Below are 19,378 nucleotides of genomic sequence, written 5' to 3'. Positions count from 1 at the left end.
GCCCTGTCTTGCCTTCCTAACACTGGAGCTGAATTATACAGCAGTGAGGAGGACTTCCTCTGGAAGCTGGATATGTGTTTTCCCACTAAACTGAGTGGTTGCCTTTCTCTCTCCCCACTCTACACTCCTGCCACCTATCACAGCTTCCCAAAAGACAATCCCAACCTCCTAGACAGGTGGAGAATATAACACCATTGCAGAGACTATTATAATTCACAATGGTCCCTACCAGAGTAATGCTTAGGATTAGGAGAGAGGTCCAACTTAGGAATCCCCAAACCCAGAGTCCTCCTGGGAGGGACAGCCAACAGAGGATGGCAGTCTAGCCTCTCTCTGCCACCAGTGGGATGACATTCCAGAATGGGGGCCCTGGAGCCCGGGGCCTGGGCATGTTTAGAGGGTTACCTGGCCAGCTTCTTTCTCTCCTTCTCCTCTTCCTCCTCCTTTTGGGCAGATGTGAGGCTCTCAGCATCAGCCAGGTTGTCCACAGCAATGGCCAAGAACACATTCAGTAGGATATCTGTTTGTGTCCATTCTTAAAGAAAATGACCCTTGGCTTGGGGTTTTGGTGGGCACAGGGGGTGGGGGGATATAGGATGGGCTGGGTAGAGCTCCTCAGCAGAGTTTGAGGGTGAATCACTTCGAGGGAGTCAGACCCCAACAGTGTTCCTCCCCTCCTCTTCCTCCCCATCACCCTCCTAGCTACCTGGAGCAATCTAGAGAGTTGAGAACAGGCTAGCCTGCACACTGGAGCGGGCGGGAATGAGGCAGCCAGCCCTGCCTTGCACTTTAATTGCCGGGTTTCATGATTGGTTTCCCCGCTGAGATGACTGGCTGTAATTGACATTATAAACAGCATTGTCTCTAGCAGGATGCTGAATGCTCTTAAGAGCGGTTTATTATAACTGGGCGCTGAGGGGGCAGATTGGTATCTCTGCCAACTCTAATGTGAGCCTGCACACACGAAGACCCTTGGTGGGTCCGGCTGGAGCTAGCCAAGCTTGGGAGTTCCCAAGGGAGGCAGTTCTTTGCCCTTTCTCCCCACCCCACCACACCAACAGAAACATTGTGGGTCAGAGAACTGCAGAATCAAAGAAAGCGTAGCTGGATGGGGCGTAAGTTTGCAAAGTCTGACTCCCAGCCCCAGGCACCCAGACATTTATATCATTTCAACACACAGAGAAGCCGCAACCCAGGCAGGGGAAGAGGGGCTTGTCCCAGGAAGCTTCTGGACGTGGCAGGGGCTTTGCATGCATGATCCCATTACAACTCCCAAAGACCCTTTATGTAGTAGGTACTATGATTCCATTGCTGCATTTTACAGACGCTAACGTAGGGGACCTTCAATCTGCAAGAGGTGACCCAGCTGGGAAAAGAGGAAACCTTGTCTGCGGGCTTCCATGACTGCCTTTGCTGCACTGCCTTAGCTGCAACTTGGCCCAGAGCTGTTCCTGTGCTACCCCAGGCTCCGGACGTGACTCTCTCGGGGTTATGAGCTGGGGAAGAGAAGCAGCACTCATGGTCTGTGACCCTGGAAACCTGCCCGAGCCAGGAAAAGGAAGGAGCTTTGGGGGCTGTTTGAAGTCTGCGCAGCTCTGCCTGTGACTAAAGTCCTGGAGAGCAGCATCAGAGGGAGGGGTGCTGACCAAAAAGCAGGAGGAGAGCTGAAGGTCACTTCAAAGACAACGGCTCACCCTCCCTCACGGAGCGCCCCCCCACCCCCCTCCCCCAGCAGACGCAGTGGCCCCAGGGCCACCGGCCCGCTCCGGCGCGTCCCTAGCGCAGTCTGTGTGAGTGGCTGCACACACCGCAACGCCAGGGGGCGCCGCTCACCTAGATTACCACGAGGGCACGCCTGGAGCGCGCGCCGCTGCGGCCCCGAAGGGTTCAGGAGGGTGAGCCTCCCTCCCCTATGCCCCAGCCGCAGGTTTCCACCCAGACCCACCTCCGCCGCCATGGGGTTCTAGGCTGGGTGGTGAGCGCCCCGAGCAGGACAGCCCAGACCTGGGGGCGTGCCCGTTTGGCATTGCGCCGCAGGCTGGGGGCTGGGGGCCGCGGGGGTGGGGGGCAGCAGCAAAGGATACAGTTTCCACAGATGAAGAGGATGATGAAGTAAATACAGACTAACATCCCTGGAAAAGAGGGGCCGCCATAAGCCATGATCCCATCATACATCACCGAATTCCAGTCCTCCCCGGTCAGGATCTGAATGACACATTCCCACCAATAAGGGACACAGCGTTAGACCAACAGCAAACCCAAAACCACCCTGCCCTGCCCCACTAGTCAACAAAATTGTCCAAAATTTCCCTTTCACTTCTTTCCCTCCTCCTGGCTCCCAATTCTCCTCCCCAGGGGCTCTGAGCTATTGAACTCTCCTTAGACAAAATGCCTGGCCATTGGCATAATATTATTTGAAGAATGACTGCAAGTTTTGGCACGAAGATCTCTGACTTTCCCCACTCATGCTTGAGCTGACCATCAGCCATTCCTGGGGGTAAGGCATCAGGGCCCTTTTGCAGTTGTGTGTTTGCTGAGACTGTCACATGCTTTCCCCAAACATTCATCATTGGGGCATCATCTTTAAGATTCTGACAACATCGACATGTGATTCATTTTTACCTCTAAATCAATCTACTTTTAAACTTAAGTAAGTGCCACTTTCATTTTGCCGTAGGCCGAAATATCTATGAAATCGCACATTTGGTGGGCCAGTAACGTTTTTTCCTAGGGTCAAGCATGGTGGGTGGGAAAGCCAGGGCTTCGTCACCCTCCCCTCCCCCATAAGAGCAGTCTGTTTTTCTTTGTTTACGTTTTGGGCTTCCATGGAGAATTTGAGTAAAGGAGTCCATGGATAAGAAGATGTTTTTAAACCACTCAGTTAGATTGTTTCCCCTAATGGTCCACCCACCAGTGGAATTCCATGGCAGATGGGGACAGGGGAAACTACAGAAAAATCTCAAGACTCTCCTGGGCATGGGGCCTCCAGGGCTGATCTAGGCTGGCTGTGGCTGCCCAGTGAAAGGATGCAGCTTTCCACACGCCCCCCCACCACCCCGCCACTCAACCACCCCAAGTCCGAATCCCAGCAGAGAAGAGTCCCTACCTGAAACACAGTGAGGAGGGACTGGGGGAAGTTATCAAATGTGCTCCTCCGGGTCTGCATCTCATCAAAGTTGAACTTTCCTCCAAAGAGCTGCATCCCCAGGAGGGAGAAGATGATGATGAAGAGGAAGAGGAGAAGGAGCAGGGAGGCGATGGAGCGCACAGAGTTCAGCAAGGACGCCACCAGGTTGCTCAAGGAGTTCCAGTACCTAAGAGCCAACAGGAGGGAGGTCAGCACCCTGCCCCTTGCTGTCCTCCCCATTGCGCCTCATTCTCACACCTGCCCACTGCAGGTTCTCAGAGGAGCTGCCATTTCTGCTTTATCCCTGTCCTTGGGGGAGGGGTGTCAGCGGTGCTGTGACCTGGGCCACCCTGGAGGGAGTTAATTCAAGGTCCCTGGATGACTAACCTGTTGAGGAAGAGATGAGGGCAGTGGTCAGAAGCCGGCGACCCACCTCTGCCTGATGCCTGCTGCATGTTCCTCTGGACAAGACATTTCACTTCCCTGCCTTCTACCTCCCCATCTGACAAACGGAGACTGCTGTGGCCCTTGCTTCATTAGGCTATTGGCAGGATTGCCTGACATGTTCCACCTTTCTCCAAAGAGCCCCCCATAGAGTGCTTGGCACATAGCTGATTAAGGTTGGTAATTATTGTGGTTGCTGTTCTCTAAACAGAAAAAAATTTTTTTTTCCCTCTATTTATGCCAGTCTGAGGTCAGCCCAGGAAGCAGCTATCTAGCAGTGGCAGGAATGAAGTGACCCATGGGTAACAGAAAGTTCATCCCTCCTTAGATTTTGTTTTTCTAAGGGCCCTTCCTCTGGAGCTTCTGATTCACTAGCTGTAGTTTGGAGTCCAGATATCTGTGTTTTTAACAAGCATACTACAGGATTCTGATCAGCAAGTGAGTTTGGGAAACTCTAGATTATAGCAAACCTGTCACACCCACTGGGGCAGCTCAAAGCACGAGTCCTCTGAGTGGGCGGGAGCTCAGTCTTGAGTGGAATGGGCTTTCAGTGGGATCCCTGTGGGGGTCCTCACTGCTTACAGTCCTGGGGGCCTCTCTCCACTGTAAACACAGAGGTCTTACAGAAGTTCTGGGAAAACTCCTTTCTCATGAAAAAGTGGGAGGGGAACCTACTAATGACTGCTGGATGCAGAGTGGGTGCCTCTGTGAGGGTCAGCTCAGGATCAGGAAGTGCGCCATGGCAAGGGACACCGCCCCGAGGGGAGCAAAGGCAAGAACAGAGCAAACTCATTTCCCTGTGGCCCCTCTGGCCCACCTGCCTCCTAGTTCACTACCCTGAGAGATTCCCAGCTCACCACCAGTCCAGTGGATTGCTTTTGCTGCTTCAGTGAGTGACATGCAAGCCACTCCCACTGCAACCACAGCCTGGGCTCATGTCTTCAGAGAATGGTTCCGTACCAAGGGACGGAAGCAGAGGGGTCACAGTTTGGATGGCAACATGAACTCCTTACCAACCTGCAGCCTCGAGTGGTCCATTGGCCTCCACAAATCCAGCTTTTCCTCACTCCTATTTTGCCTGCCAGCTATACCCGCTCTGTTTGCAGAATATTAATACACATTTATTTGTATCTGCTCTATAGCGCACAGTCTTGTCTCACCAAAATAGCCTCTAAATTTTAGAAGGCAGAAGGTTGCAGGGTTTTTTTTCCCCCTCCATCTTCCCCATTTCTGTTCTTAAGTAAATTCTGTACAACCCAGTATGTGTGATGAGCTGCCTGGAACCCCTGCAGGCTAGAGGCTAATAGTGATCTGTTTAAAGAAGAAAGTAAGAGAACCTCTCTAGGGGTAGAACACGTTCCCCTCTTACAGGTAAAGCAGTTTTCCCAAGCCTGCCCGAGGATCGACACCAGTGGAGGTGGCTGGATTGGCACTTTAGGAGGTCAAGGCAAGAGGACTGCTTGAGGCCAGGAGTTCAAGACCAACTTGGGCAACACTGTGAGACCTCATCTCTAAAAAATCAAAAAATTAGCCAGGGGTGGTGACACATGCCTGTAGTCCTGCCCACTGGGAGACTGAGATGGGAGGTCACTTGAGCCCAGGAGTTCGAGGCTGCAGTGAGCTATGAGTGCACCACTGCACTTCATCCTGGGTGACAGAGTAAGACCCTGTCCTAAAAAATAAATAAATAAATAAAAATAATAAAACAACAGCAGCAGCAACAACAAAAATGACAGTGAGGGTGTGTTAGCATTTCCTAAATCCTGATTTTCAGGTCTCTCCCTGGCACCAGGAAACCCTAATCTCTGACTCTGGGGCTGGGGTAATCCTCACGTAGCCAGTCCAATACTTGCCAATACTCTAGGGTTGGGAACCAGCAGCTTTGGAGCATATTTATAATGAGAATTTCCAGCTGTATCTGAGAGAGGAGTGTTTGCATGTACCCTGAAGTCACAAATCCCCTAGAGATCCTCTGTGCGCTCAGCCACCATGGAAGATTCTGGAAAAGCCTTAATGGCCATGGAAAGTCGGAGCCTTTATTTTCATGAAGTAAAGAGGCATGCAGGAAATAACTCAGGTATGTCCAACAGTCATGGTGACCAACTGCAGCCTGACAAGCATGCTCTGGTTGCAGAGGGTGAGGGCCAGGCGCCGTCGCAAGAAAGTCTGAGGGAGGCACCAGATGAGGGGCAGAGAGGGAGAGTGAGGTGGGGAGGGCCCTCCTGACCAGGGAGCCCCTTGGCATGCCTGGGGCTCCAGGGAGGAGGAGCCTGTGGGCCAGGAACAGATTGAGTCTCTAGGAGGGGCGAATGCTCCTGAGAAGTGGGAGATGGAGCATGAAAACTGGCAGGGACCTCCTAGAGCGAGGGTGGCGTGGTCCTGCCAGCACGAAGGCAAGGATGTGGGTGTGGGCACGGAGCTGTGCCTGGAGGAGCGCCCTCTGCCCACTCTCCCTGCTGACCCTGCCTCCCTCAACCCCTGGGGTGTCTGGGAAAGTCTGAGCTGCACCATACCGGGGTTTGTGCTCTGACAGAACTCTTGATTCCCACCCGTCACCTTCCCCATCTCAAGTAAATGAGAACCATTGCTTTTGGCTCAAGGCAAAGTCCTTGGAGTCATCTTCCTGGCTCTCCCACACTCCACATCAGCAAATCCTTCTGCGCCATCTTCAAGAGTGAGCCCTGACTTTGGCGACTTCCCACCACCTCCTCATCCCCACTGCTTGGACCCTCGCTCTGGGCAGCGGCTCTCCAGGCTGCAGCAGCAGTGGGTGTTGCTATGGGGCGAGGCCCACGAAGCCTCAGTCTTGCTTAAGCTCTTCAATCACCTCCCCTTCTCCTCTGGGTCAAAGCCAGAGGCCTCCCAAAGGCCTGGCAGAGGCTGCAGATTCTGGCCCCAGAGGCCCAGTGACCAACCAGCTGCATTCCCCTCCCTTGGGCCCCCCTCACTCTTTCTCCAGCTCCCACACTGCTCCTGCCTGGCCAAGGCCATGCTGCCGTCCACCGGCTCTTCTGCAGATGTCGGTGGGGCTCACCCCTTCAGCTCCCTCAGACCTCGGCTCACATCTCCCCTGGCCGATGCTCTAGCCCTCATCACACTCTATAGATGGATAATTATGTCTTTGCTTATTGTCTATTTGCCCTTGCCAGCATGTGAGGCCGTGGGAGAGGGAACCCATCTGTTATATTTATATTCTTAGAGTCTAGAACAGTGCCTGGCACAAAGCAGGTGATTAGCGAATATTTTGTTCAGTGAATGAATGAACCTGACTATGTGTATGACACATCTGTACTTCCTAGAGGGAAAGACAAGGGAGTTGCACAGTTGCTTCTGTGTATGTGTGTGTGTGTGTGTGTGTGTGTGTGTGCACTGAAGTTGAACACACTTTGCCCAACAGTGAGAAGTGGCTGTCTGCCCCTGCTCCCACAGCCTTCCTAGGCCCATAGCTTCCCTACATCCATGGGGAGGGATTTTCTGAGATTCCTGACTGTTCCATTGCCAGACCATGCATCAAACTAATATGTATCAATTTGTCCTACAGTAAACAGAGTTGCAGGCCGGGTGCAGAGGTTCACGCCTATAATCCCAGCACTTTGGGAGGCTGAGGCGGGCAGATCATGAGGTCAGGAGATCAAGACCAGACTGGCCAAATGAAACCCCGTCTCTACTAAAAAATACAAAAACTAGCTGGGCAAGGTGGCTCATGCCTGTAATCCCAGCTATGTGGGAGGCTGAAGTAGGAGAATTGCTTGAACCAGGACCAGGGAGGCGGAGGTTGCACTGAGCCGAGATCGCGCCATTGCACTCCAGCCTGGGCTACAGAGTGAGACTCCATCTCAACAACAAAAACAAAAACAAAAACAAACAGAAAACAGGGTTGCTATGGCTTGAGTAACACTTAGGGGTAGGATTTCCAGATCACTGTGAATATGTGTCACCTTTGGGGAAGAACTCACATTCTCAAATTCAATGGTCCCAGGTTTGAGGGTACAGGTCAGCCTCTGTTTAAAAGATGGATTGGCACCAGCCTACCGTCGACATGAAAAACGCCTGGGGGAAAAGACACTGTCCTGGGTACCAGCAACATAGTTAAGACATGGCTCAGACAGACAGAGACAGCGTTGTTCGTGCTGTTTGTTCAGCCTACTGTTGCTTCCCATTCAGCAGGACAAAGAAGGAGTTGGGCCTGAAGCAGGACTGCCACCTCTCCTTTCTTTTCCTTTGTGGCAGGATAAAGAGGGCAGGCTGCTGCCTGGGTGCTGGCATCGTGAGGGGTGCTCGGCTTGCCGAGCAGAAGGCTTCCATCCCTAATGTGCAAATTACCGGGGATGTTTTATGTGCTTGCCTAGGAGATGAGACAGAGGAAGTGCTGAAATGATGATGTGGCCAAGAACGCTGATGGGACTTGGAGGAGGGCTGAATTCCAGAGCCTGGCAGGCCTTGGCTGATAGCAGGCTCAGGGTGGGGGCTGTACTATCACTGATATGGATGAGATTTGGAGGTGTCCAGGTGGCAGCCTTTGAGGCGGGTGGGGTGACATGAAACGCCATTTAAAGAAAGCAGCTGGCAGTCCCGCAGGTCTTCACACTCCCTCCTCTTAATGGGGTCTGATGGCTCCCACATCTATGGCCAGAAGATTGGATGATGGCCTCCTATCCTAGAATCATGCTCTTTTTTTTGTAAGATTCACTGGTGGTAAACTAGAAGGGTTAATGGCACACTCACAGTCAACTGAAGCTTTGTTCCTCATTGATATGAAATACACACACTCGCATGCCAACAAGGCAAGAGCTTGGGAGAGAAGCGAGCAGCAGCAGAGCAAAGCAATCCAATGTCTTTTGGTCACAGACCTCATGGAGAAGCAGAAAATGCAGCACCCTCTCATCAGAGCAGTGCCCACACGGCCACAGGTGCACAAGCTCACAGTCAGTACTGCGGGCTCTATCGCACCCGGGTGCAGGTGTCCAGCTCTAGACCACCCCCCAGCAATCTGCCTGCATTGCCATCCTTGGCATCAACTTTCCTTTCCTATTCTCCAGCTGCTGGAATCATTCTCTCCAAACTGCGAGTCCTTGCCCATCGCATCCCCATTGGACCCACCTGGCTCACTGTTTTCTCTTTAAAGTATGGCTCATCAGGGTTTTTCAACACATCAAGTTCTCTGCCACCTAAATTCTCTCCTTCCCTCTATCTTCCTACTCCCAGCCTCCCTCTAAGCCCTCTCACTTGCTCACTATCATGTCACTTCTGTTACCTTTTCCCTCTGCCTCTCCTGAGGTCAGTTACAACCATCGGTTCAGAAATCCTTTTATCTCTATTTGTTTCCCCTTCTCTAAGTCTGTCTCTGGGTTTGGGGCTCTGTGGAATTCTTCCTCCTTTTCTATAATATAAAGTAACCTGAGCCTTCCTTAAACTGGAACTTTCATCTCATGAACCTTTTGCTTCAAAGAGCGCAGGGCCGCTCCTTTACCTTTATTCTAGGTATAGAGCAGAACATTGAGCTTGCATTAATAAGTGATCTTCAAAATAACAGTACCTCCCACTTCAGATGCTCTGCAAATGTTCCACCCTCTTCTCTCTGTATTCCAGAGAAGGTCATAACTGAGTTTGATACCTGCCCTTAAATGTTCTCATCCTGAAGGGTAAAAAAAATTCTTAGTTTTGGTGGCAAGTGATGTATTGTTAAAAGAGCATTTCTAAAGCAATCTCCTGCGGTGTGTTTGTGTGGCTGGGGCTTTGTGGGAGGCAATGGAGTGAGGAGGAGTGAGAGTCAGCTGAGGCCACATGGGGGAAGCAGGTAGAATCCATCTATCCAGCAAGCAAAGCAGTGGGTGTCCTCAGAGCAGAGCTACTGTCAAGTTGAGCCCTGATCCCTTAAAACACAATAGACCCAGGGGTTGGGCCCAGTGGCTCACACCTGTAATCCCAGCACTTTGGGAGGCTGAGGTGTGTGGATCATGAAGTCAGAAGTTCGAGACCAGTCTGGCCAACACAGTGAAACCCCATATCTTCTAAAAATACAAAAACTTAGCTGTGTATGGTGGCGTGCACCTGTAATCCCAGCTACTTGGGAGGCCGAGGCAGGAGAATTGCATGAATTGGGAGGCGGAGGTTGCAGTGAGCCGAGATCGCGCCATTGCACTCCAGCTCCGGCGACAGTGCAAGACTTCATCTCAAAAAACAAACAGACAAACGACACGATAGCCCTGGGAGGGATTAGTATGCCCAGAGGCGGAACTGTACATGCTGGGCTGGAGAGTCATGCAGAATTCTAGAGTATTTTGGTCTGGGACAGCCTAGCCTCACCTACTGATTCAGTTTCTAGTGGTCCCTGCCCCTGCTCCCATTCATTCTGGCAGGCTGGGAAGGCCATTTCATGTTTTCACTTTTGTGTCAAGGCCTGATTTGGTTAACGAGTTCGAAGGTCTTGTCTTCCTTTGCAGCAGATGTCTTGGTGACATTGAGAACGGGACCTGCATGGGGAGTGTAATTGGTTAAGTAGGCAAGGTGGTCTGGCCTGAACCTGGGGATGGCCTTAGCAGTGTGCTCCTCTGAGCTTCGGAGCCACAGGCTACTCAGTGTCACCTAGTTGGCCCTTCCAACCACAGCTGTGTTAGCTATAGGGAATCATCTTCACCTGCATCTTCTTAATCTTTCCCCCAGTGGGTGACACCAGTACGTTCCCATTCCAGAGGAGAACTACCCGTTGTGGTGACAGCCAGACTGCAGGCTCTGGAGTCTGAGCGGCCTTTGGCACAGAGCCCTGAGCGGGAACTGGTATCTGCCAAAGATACCTCTTTCATAATGGCCCTCAATGAGCTCAGAGGCTACAGGGGGTCTGAGAAGAGTGGGGGCTAGAAGGTGATGGGAGAGCCGGGAAGGTGTGGGGATGGATCTGCTGCTTAAGGCCAGATGCTGGTAGGGACATGGAGCTATTTCAAGCCTGGAGGATGTGCTAAAGGCTCTCACCTGGGGCTCCGTGGGGGCCCATATGTGGCCAAGATTCATGAGTCAATCTGTCTGTGCTCAATCAGCCCCAGCTGTCATCTCAAAGCCTGGGAAGGGAGCTTCAGGGGAGGAGCAGCAGGAGAAATGAAGGGTTGAAGGCGTGAGAGGGAAAACAGCAGGGGCTAGAGGGGCCTCACTGCATTTGAAAACTAGCTGTGTAAAAACCGAGAAGCAGTTAGTGAACTAGTATCGCATCCGGACTGTATCTGTCTGAAGCCCTTCTCCCACTCTGTGGAATATGTCAGACTGGGCTGACAAAGAATAGACAAACTGGACATTGAATCCGGGCAGCACCGAGCGCCACAGGTGGAAGAACCCACTCTGTCATGAGGCTGGAAGGCCCACCATTCTGGGGCATTCACTCAAAGATGACAAAGATTCTGGCCATGTGTGCATGTCCCACTGTTCGCAGTGGGCAGGGATCTTGTCTTTCTCAGTCTTTTCTATTAAGTAATTTTCTTACAGACTCATACAGTCGGCCTTTTTTTTTTTTTTTCTTAAAACAACAAGATAAGTGATATTCATAGATGTTGCATACTCCCTATGGTATTCTCAGATTTTGATGAAACACAAAAAATATAAGTATGTAAAGAATTCATTTTCCTCCTAATGACATATCAAAGACATCTGCTCCCTTAAGGCGTCCTGGATGAGCTGTAAGTCCATCCCGATCTCACCCATTCATAGAAGCATTTTGGAATGCAAGTGACAAAGAGTGATGCTGTTATGTTACAAGGACAATATTAACTTATTTGATTTTTTTTTAAGGAAACTATTCACACACTTTGGAATTTTAGCTCTCAGTCATAAATTACTTGCTATACACAGTCCAGCTGCTCTGGATGTACCAGCATGTCATGACCTCAGGGTGGACAGCCATTCATTTAGATCCCTGTTCCTGACTCTTAGGCAATGGGCCCTGGGTGAGGGAAGAGCAGCTGGAATTCTAGAATTCTAGAAAAGGATCCAGGAGTCCATGTGTACACCAAGCATTATACTACTCTGAATAAACAGCCTGTCTTGCATTCACATTACCACTTTTCAACATACACAGATGTACAGGAATTTAAATTTAAACCCTCTGCCGAATTCATAGTAGCTCTTACCTTGATGTGTTTTCTCAGTCAAAAACTATCCAAAGTACCATCTTGACAGAATTAGACTACAGTATGAAGACAGTGGAGATGTAAGAATCAAGTTTTTTTTTGCTGGACAAGAGGTCAGCCTAGTGGGAGGATTGCTTAAGGCCAGGAGTTCCAGACCAGCCTGGGCAATGTAGTGAGACCTCATCTCTACAAAAAATAAAAAATATTAGCCAGACATGGCACTTAGAGTCCCAGTTACTTGGCAGGCTGGGGTGAGGCAGGAGTATCACTTGAGCCCAGGAGTTGGACGCTACAGTGAGCTAAGATTATGCTACCACACTCCAGCCTAGGTGACAGAGTGAGATCCTTCTTGAAGAAAAAAGAATGAAAGAAAAAGAAAGGAGGAGGAGGAGGAAGAAGAAGAGGAAGAGGAGGAAGAAGGGAGGAGAGAAGGAGGAGGAGGAGGGGAGGAGGAGGAGGAGGGGAGGAGGAGGGGAGGAGGAGGGAGGAGGAGGAGGAGGGGAGGAGGAGGAGGAGGGGAGGAGGAGGAGGAGGGGAGGAGGAGGAGGAGGGGAGGAGGGGAGAAGGAGGAGGAGGGGAGGAGGGGAGGAGGGGAGAAGGAGGAGGAGGGGAGGAGGGGAGGAGGGGAGGAGGAGGGGAGGAGGAGGAGGGGAGGAGGGGAGGAGGAGGAGGAGGGGAGGAGGGGAGGAGGGGAGGAGGGAGGAGGGGAGGAGGAGGAGGAGGGGAGGAGGGGAGAAGGAGGAGGAGGAGGGGAGGAGGAGAGAAGGAGGAGGAGGAGGGGAGGAGGAGGAGGGAGGAGGAGGAGGAGGGGAGGAGGAGGAGGGGAGGAGGGAGGAGGAGGAGGAGGAGGGGAGGAGGAGGAGGAGGAGGGGAGGAGGGGAGGAGGAGGAGGAGGGGAGGAGGAGGAGGAGGGGAGGAGGACGAGGAGGAGGAGGAGGAGGGGAGGAGGAGGGAGGAGGGGGGAGGAGGGGAGGAGGAGGAGGAGGGGAGGAGGAGGAGGAGGGTAGGAGGAGGGGAGGAGGAGGAGGAGGGGAGAAGGAGGAGGAGGGGAGGAGGGGAGAAGGAGGAGGAGGAGGGGAGGAGGAGGAGGAGGAGGAGGGAGGAGGGGAGGAGGAGGAGGGGAGGAGGGAGGAGGAGGAGGAGGGAGGAGGAGGAGGAGGAGGGAGGGAGGGGAGGAGGAGGAGGAGGGGAGGAGGAGGAGGAGGGGAGGAGGAGGGGAGGAGGAGGGGAGGAGGAGGAGGAGGGGAGAAGGAGGAGGAGGGGAGGAGGGGAGGAGGAGGAGGAGGGGAGGAGGGGAGAAGGAGGAGGAGGGGAGGAGGAGGAGGAGGGAGGAGGGAGGAGGAGGAGGAGGGGAGGGGAGGAGGAGGAGGGGAGGAGGAGGAGGGGGAGGAGGAGGAGGGGAGGAGGAGGGGAGGAGGAGGGGAGGAGGAGGAGGAGGGGAGGAGGAGGGGAGGGGAGGAGGAGGGGAGGGAGGAGGAGGGGAGGGAGGAGGAGAAGGAGGAGGAGGGGAGGAGGGGAGGAGGGGAGGAAGGAGGAGGAGGAAGGAGGGGAGGAGGAGGAGGAGGGGAGGAGGAGGAGGAGGGAGGAGGGAGGAGGAGGAGGAGGGGAGGAGGAGGAGGAGGAGGGGAGGGAGGAGGAGGAGGAGGGGAGGAGGAGGAGGAGGGGAGGAGGGGAGGAGGAGGGAGGAGGGGAGAAGGAGGAGGAGGGAGGGGAGGAGGAGGAGGAGGGGAGGAGGAGGAGGAGGGGAGGAGGAGGAGGAGGGGAGGGAGGGGAGGGAGGAGGGGAGGGGGAGAGAGGAGGGGAGGGAGGGAGGAGGGAGAAGGAGGAGGAGGGGAGGAGGGGAGGAGGAGGAGAGGGGAGGAGGAGGAGGAGGGGAGGAGGAGGAGGAGGGGAGGAGGGGAGGGAGGAGGAGGGAGAGAGGAGGAGGGAGGAGGGGAGAGGGGAGAAGGAGGAGGAGGGGGAGGAGGGGAGGAGGAGGAGGAGGGGAGGAGGAGGAGGAGGGGAGGAGGAGGAGGGGAGGAGGAGGAGGAGGGGAGGAGGGGAGGAGGAGGAGGAGGGGAGGAGGAGGAGGAGGGGAGGAGGGGAGGAGGAGGAGGAGGGGAGGAGGAGGAGGAGGGGAGGAGGAGGAGGAGGGGAGGAGGAGGAGGAGGGGAGGAGGAGGAGGAGGAGGAGCGGAGGAGGAGGAGGAGGGGAGGAGGAGGAGGAGGAGGAGGGAGGAGGAGGAGAGGGAGGAGGAGGAGGAGGGGAGAAGAGGAAGAGGAAGAGAAGGAGGAAGGGAAGAGGGAGGAGGAGGAGGAGGAGGAAGAGTCGGGAGGAGGAGAGGCATAATAATAATCAAGTTTTCCAATCACATATGAAGGGCAGTATTTCAAGACAACCAAAGTAGACCAAGAACAGCAGTAGGAAATTAGGCCAGTGGTTCTTCAAGTGAGATCATGGGACCACTAGCATGGACTCTCCAGGAGTGCTGGCCAAAAATCTCTAGAGATGAGCTTATTCATGAGCTCCTTTGTGGGTTCAGCTAAGTTTAAGAATTGCAATCACTGGTTGAGACTACATTGTCAAAAAAGAAAAAAGAAAAAAAAAAAAAAAAAAGAAGAAACTTCTTCATGTGAGTAGCAGCAAGACATTGCAAAGTATTTTCCAAGAAGCGGGAGGCATGCACTGTCCGATGGCAGGACCAGGCAGAGATGAGCCGTTTCAAGGTTCAGCTGAAGGGACCACAATGTCCGCTTCGGCCCATCCTTTAGGCATTTTTCTTGGTCACTGTCAGCCAGTTCGAAGGCTAGGTCTGGGGACAGCCTTACGGGATTCTGGACCTAGTTAGTCTCTTTGTTCTTTTCTGAAAGCCCCCAGAGGGTTTGGAGACTTGACAATGGGAAGGTCATGGCCTTTGCCAAAGTCACTTTCAATTAGACAATGCATTTTTTCTGCTTATAGACTTCACAGAGATCTGAAAATACTACTACTCTTTCTTGTGGAGGGACTGCAGGAAGCTCTCTGATTAAGATAGATTTTGAAAAATGGTTTCTTGGCAATATCTTCAGATTAGAAATAAATTGGTGATTAAAAATAGAATGAATGTTATATCTTTTCAAGATGTCATAACAATATATAGCAGCAAGATTTCTTTTCTATAGAAATATATATATATATATATAAACTCAACAACCAAAATAGAGATTTCTCAGAATTATTTAGCAGGCATTCAGAACTCCAAGTTAAAAATAGCTTTTACCAGACCCCAGGAGGAACAAATAGAATCAGCAATTATTTAACAACAAGAAGCAGGTCATAAAGATTCTTTAAGTCCCGTCTCAGGGACCTAGGCAAGAAGACAGTTCAGCTCTCAGCTCTGCCGTGCACAGCAGGTTAGGAGCACAGCACCAACCTCAAGTCGGACCGACAGACCTGCCTCGTCTTTTAATCCCAGTGTTAACCTCTGAGCAGTTTTTCAACCTTGGGCAACTGACAACTCTCTAAGACTCAGTTTTCTCATCTGCAAAATGGAATAATGATAGTAGCAGCCTCCTGTAGGTAGTTGGATTACTCAAGCTAACATTTGCAGGCCTCTGGCTCACCCTGTCTGGCACAGACTAAGCACTGGTGCATGGCAATCATTGCTGTTACAAGGATTTCTACCACCTTTACTGTAAACCAAGGACTTTCTGTAATGCCAACATATTCAGGACACCTGGGAATAACTCTTTTTGGATGAGGTCAGAGAGGGAAAGAAGGTTGCTGCTTAGGAGCATTAAATGTCTGGATTTTAATTGCGTGTATACATTAAGTCGCTCCTCTGAGATTCGACCTTCTCTAGGAACTGTCTCCGGCTCCCGGTTTCTCGCAGCAGGTGATTCCCGCACCCACCACACTTCGTCAGCTCGTCATATTCTGGTCTTAGATTTTCTTTTAATCTCTCCATGTGCACAAACTCCATCTCCCTCAGCCAGCCTATACATTTCTCCTGGGTTTAGTTCATGCCATATGCCTCATGCTTCTATTTTTCCATCTCTTCCAGCTCAACACCCAGTACATATGAGGTGGGTAAATAAGTAAGAATAAGAGTATGTGAATATGTAGGTCACTATTAGCTCTCTTATCCTTCTTCCTTCCCCTAATCATAGCAGTCATAATAATTAGATTCATAATAAAAGCTTCTGCTTATTGAGTGCTTCCTGTGCACTAAATGAAACACTTTCAATGCCTACCTCCCTGGACCATCCACATCACCATGTGACCATGCACGGGGGGGCTGCCAAGGGAACTGTGACGAGAAGAGCAATAGCTAGGGGACACTTTGCAGGCCTCACTTAGCCAAGTTCAGAAGTATGCTCTGAGCAAGGTGCCATCAGCTCCAGATCCTGAACAGAAGACACCAACCTCCACCCCTTTGTACCCATCACAATCCAACTGATGGTTTTAGTGTAACTGTTATCCAAAATTCCCCAAAGCAGAGATTTTGGAGCTCCCCAAACAGATTTTTAAGGACAGGGGACTTGAACCTTGAGGGGCACAGATTGAAAGTTCCTTCCAGTGTTTCCTGTATGTCTTCTAAGTTTGGCCATAATGCACATTAAGAAATATATATTATATTGCAAGTCAGGTCTATATCTCAATTTTTTTTTTTGAGATAAAATCTCACTCTGTTGCCCAGACTGGAGTGTAGTGGCACCATCTCAGCTCACTGCAACTTCTGCCTCCTGGGTTCCAGCGATTCTCCTGCCTCAGCCTCCTGAGTAGCTGGGATTACAGGTGCGCACCACCACGCCCGGCTAGTTTTTTTATTTTTAGTAGAGACAGGGTGTCACCATGTTAATCAGGCTGGTCTTGATCTCCTGAACTCATGATCTGCCTGCCTGGGTCTCCCAAAGTGCTGGGATTACAGGGATGAGCCACTGTGCCCAGCCTATATCTCAATTTTTAATGAAACGATGTTTATGTTTGCTTGAGATCCTCTGATGTTTTTCTATTTCATTCTTTCTTTAAAAATGATGGCTGTGAGAATGTGAAGAAATTTGGAACCCTTATATGTTGCTGGTGGAGATGTAAGATGGTCTAGTCTCTTTGGAAAACAGTTTGACAGTTCCTCAAAATCTTAAACATACTGTTGCCAAATAATCTAGAAATTCCACTCCTAGGGATGTATCCAAGAAAAACAAAAACCTACATCTATAGAAAGACCTGAACATGAATGTTCACAGAAGCATTATTCATAGGAGCCAAAAGATAGTAACAACCAAATGTCCATCACTGATAAATGAAAAAAATGTAGTACATCCCCTACAATGGAATATTATTCAGCACAAAAGAAAACCAAGTACTGATGTATGCTACAACACGGATGGCCCTTGAAAACATTATATTAAGTCAGAGAGGCCATCACAAAACCACATATTACGAGATCTTCTCGTATGAATGGTCCAAAATAGGCAAGTCTATGGAGACATAAAGTGAATTTGGTTGCTGGGAGGGAAGATGGGGGACATGTGGAGTGGGCATGGAGTTTCCTTCCCGGGTGATGAAAAAGTTCTACGAGTAGAATACGGTGATGGTTGCCTAACACTGTGAATATAAGAAACAATTAAATTATACATTGTAAGGGGAAAATATATGGGACATGAATTATATTTCAATAGAGCTGTTTTAAAATGATGGCTGTGATCTAATAAATTGATTCCACCACTCCCAGTGGGTCATGCTGTCCTTGTCCCCCCCAAGCCCTGTCCTTGTCATGAGAGTCACTGCTTGGCCTAGACAGGGAGGGAGACGGCCCGCTTTGGGTGGGCGCTGGACTGACACACGGAGGGGTGAGCATGTTGGCAGGTGAACGCCATCTGCTGTGCAGTATCCACAGCCCTCTACAGTGAGTGGATCTTGATCACATTTCAGCAGCACTTACCCCGCTAGAAGACTGCATTTCTTAGCCTCTCTAATGGCTCAGGTGGCCAAGAACAGAAGCCCTTGGTGAGATTTCTGGACGATTTCTTCCAGTTTGTTTCATTGTGTTAAAATACACATAACATAAAAATTTACCATCTTCACCATTTTTTTTTAGTGCAGAGTTCAGTGGTGCTAAATACATTCACGCGCTTGAGAAACCACCACCAGCCTCCATCTCCAGAACGCTTTTCACCTTGCAGAACTGAAGCTCTGCACCCATTACACACTAACTCCCCACTGCTCCCTCCCTCCAGCCCTGGGTGGCCTCCATTCTGCTCTCTGTCTCTGTGAATCTGCTACTCTAAGAACCATGTATAAATGGAATCATACAGTATTTGTCTTTCTGTGACTGGCTTATTTCACTCAGCATAATGTCCTTAAGTTTCATCCACTTTGTAGCATGTGTCAGGATTTCCTTCCTTTTTAAGACTGAATAATATTGCACTGTATGTGTAGACCACATTTTAAAAATACATTCATCTGTCTAAGGCGCTTGGGTATGCAAATATCTCTTTGAGATCCTACTTTTAATACCTTTGGGCATATACCCAAAGAGGAATTGATGGCATATAGGGTAATTCTGTTGTTCATGTTTTTAGGAATTGCCACGCCATTCCCCACAGTGGCTGCACCATTTTACATTCCCAACCATAGCGTACAAGGGTTCCCGTTTCTCCATGCCATTGCCAACCCTTATGATTTTCAGTTTTGTTGACAACAGCAGTCCTCATGGGTGTCTGGGAGTGACTTCTGGGAGTAGAGAGGCTGACTCGGACGGGGTGGTCAGCCCTTTTGCCCCTTTCTCTACTTCCCACCTCCAATTTGAATGTGATGGCTCAGTCTCCAGAAGCTATCTTATGACCCTGGGGAGGAACCAGCACCAAGGCTGGTGAAGCACAGGAGAAGAGACTGGGTCCCTGATTCTTTTCTTGAAGGCACGTTGGCTACCTGCCTCTGCACTTTTTTCCTGTGGCTGAATAAGTCCCTAGCTTGCTTACACGACTGAGCTGAGTCTCTGGTATTAGCAGCCAGAGACATTTCCAAACGATGTGACATCTAAATGAACACAAACTCCCCCCATTGCATGTGAGCTTCAGAAAGACCCTTTGAGGGAGAACAGCTCCCCTCCCACCGAGGCCTTGCCACCTCCCTTGCCCTCTGGAAGAACTTCTCCTTGAGTCTCCTCTCCAAAGGGAGAGGAGGAGCCCAGTACCTTGTGATCTTGAATATCCTCAGCAGCCGGACGCATCTGAGCACAGAGATGCCCAGTGGGGACATGATCTTGGTCTCCACCAGGATGGTCTCCAGGATGCCGCCGCACACAACGAAGCAGTCAAAGCGGTTGAAGAGGGACACGAAGTAGGCTTGCAGGCCCAGGCTGTACATCTTCAGGAGCATCTCTGCCGTGAACAGGGCCAGCAGGGCCTTGTTGGCCGTGTCTGGCAGGCCCAGGAGAGGGATGACATCCGAGCAGGACCAAGAAGAACAGAGAGGGAGGCAGGGAAAGGAAATACAGTCATTATCTCCATAGGAAGAAAGATTCCCCATGACACCTCTCCCATCCACCTTGGCCGGAACAGAACAGTTACGGCCAAGCCAACGGGAAAGAGCTCTCTCGTCACAATCATAACAGACATTTACTGAGCACCTTCCGTACACCATGGGCTCGGCATACATAATCTCTACTTCTCAAGGCAGGCCTGTGCGGATGGCACCATCTTCATCACGCCCATTTTCAGAGATGAGAAAG

At 51.1% G+C, this 19,378-nt stretch overlaps 1 protein-coding gene across 50 annotated transcripts in view; it reads right to left on the bottom strand.

Annotated features, from left to right (window-relative positions):
• The window catches only part of CACNA1C (calcium voltage-gated channel subunit alpha1 C), a 709,163-nt gene that overhangs the window by 110,090 nt on the left and 579,695 nt on the right, over positions 1–19,378 (bottom strand). For all 50 annotated transcript variants that reach the window (XM_074403341.1, XM_074403342.1, XM_074403338.1 and 47 more), the window contains 4 exons: positions 18,842–19,067; positions 3,107–3,314; positions 2,085–2,205; positions 406–520 (listed from right to left, as the gene is read on the bottom strand). In XM_074403341.1, coding sequence (XP_074259442.1) covers positions 406–520; positions 2,085–2,205; positions 3,107–3,314; positions 18,842–19,067 — 670 coding nt within the window. The remainder of the gene's footprint in view (positions 1–405; positions 521–2,084; positions 2,206–3,106; positions 3,315–18,841; positions 19,068–19,378) is intronic.

This window comes from Saimiri boliviensis, chromosome 7 (genome assembly GCF_048565385.1).
Source record: "Saimiri boliviensis isolate mSaiBol1 chromosome 7, mSaiBol1.pri, whole genome shotgun sequence".
In the NCBI taxonomy this organism is placed as follows: Eukaryota; Metazoa; Chordata; class Mammalia; order Primates; family Cebidae; genus Saimiri; species Saimiri boliviensis.
This window is presented reverse-complemented; position numbering and strand designations above follow the sequence as displayed.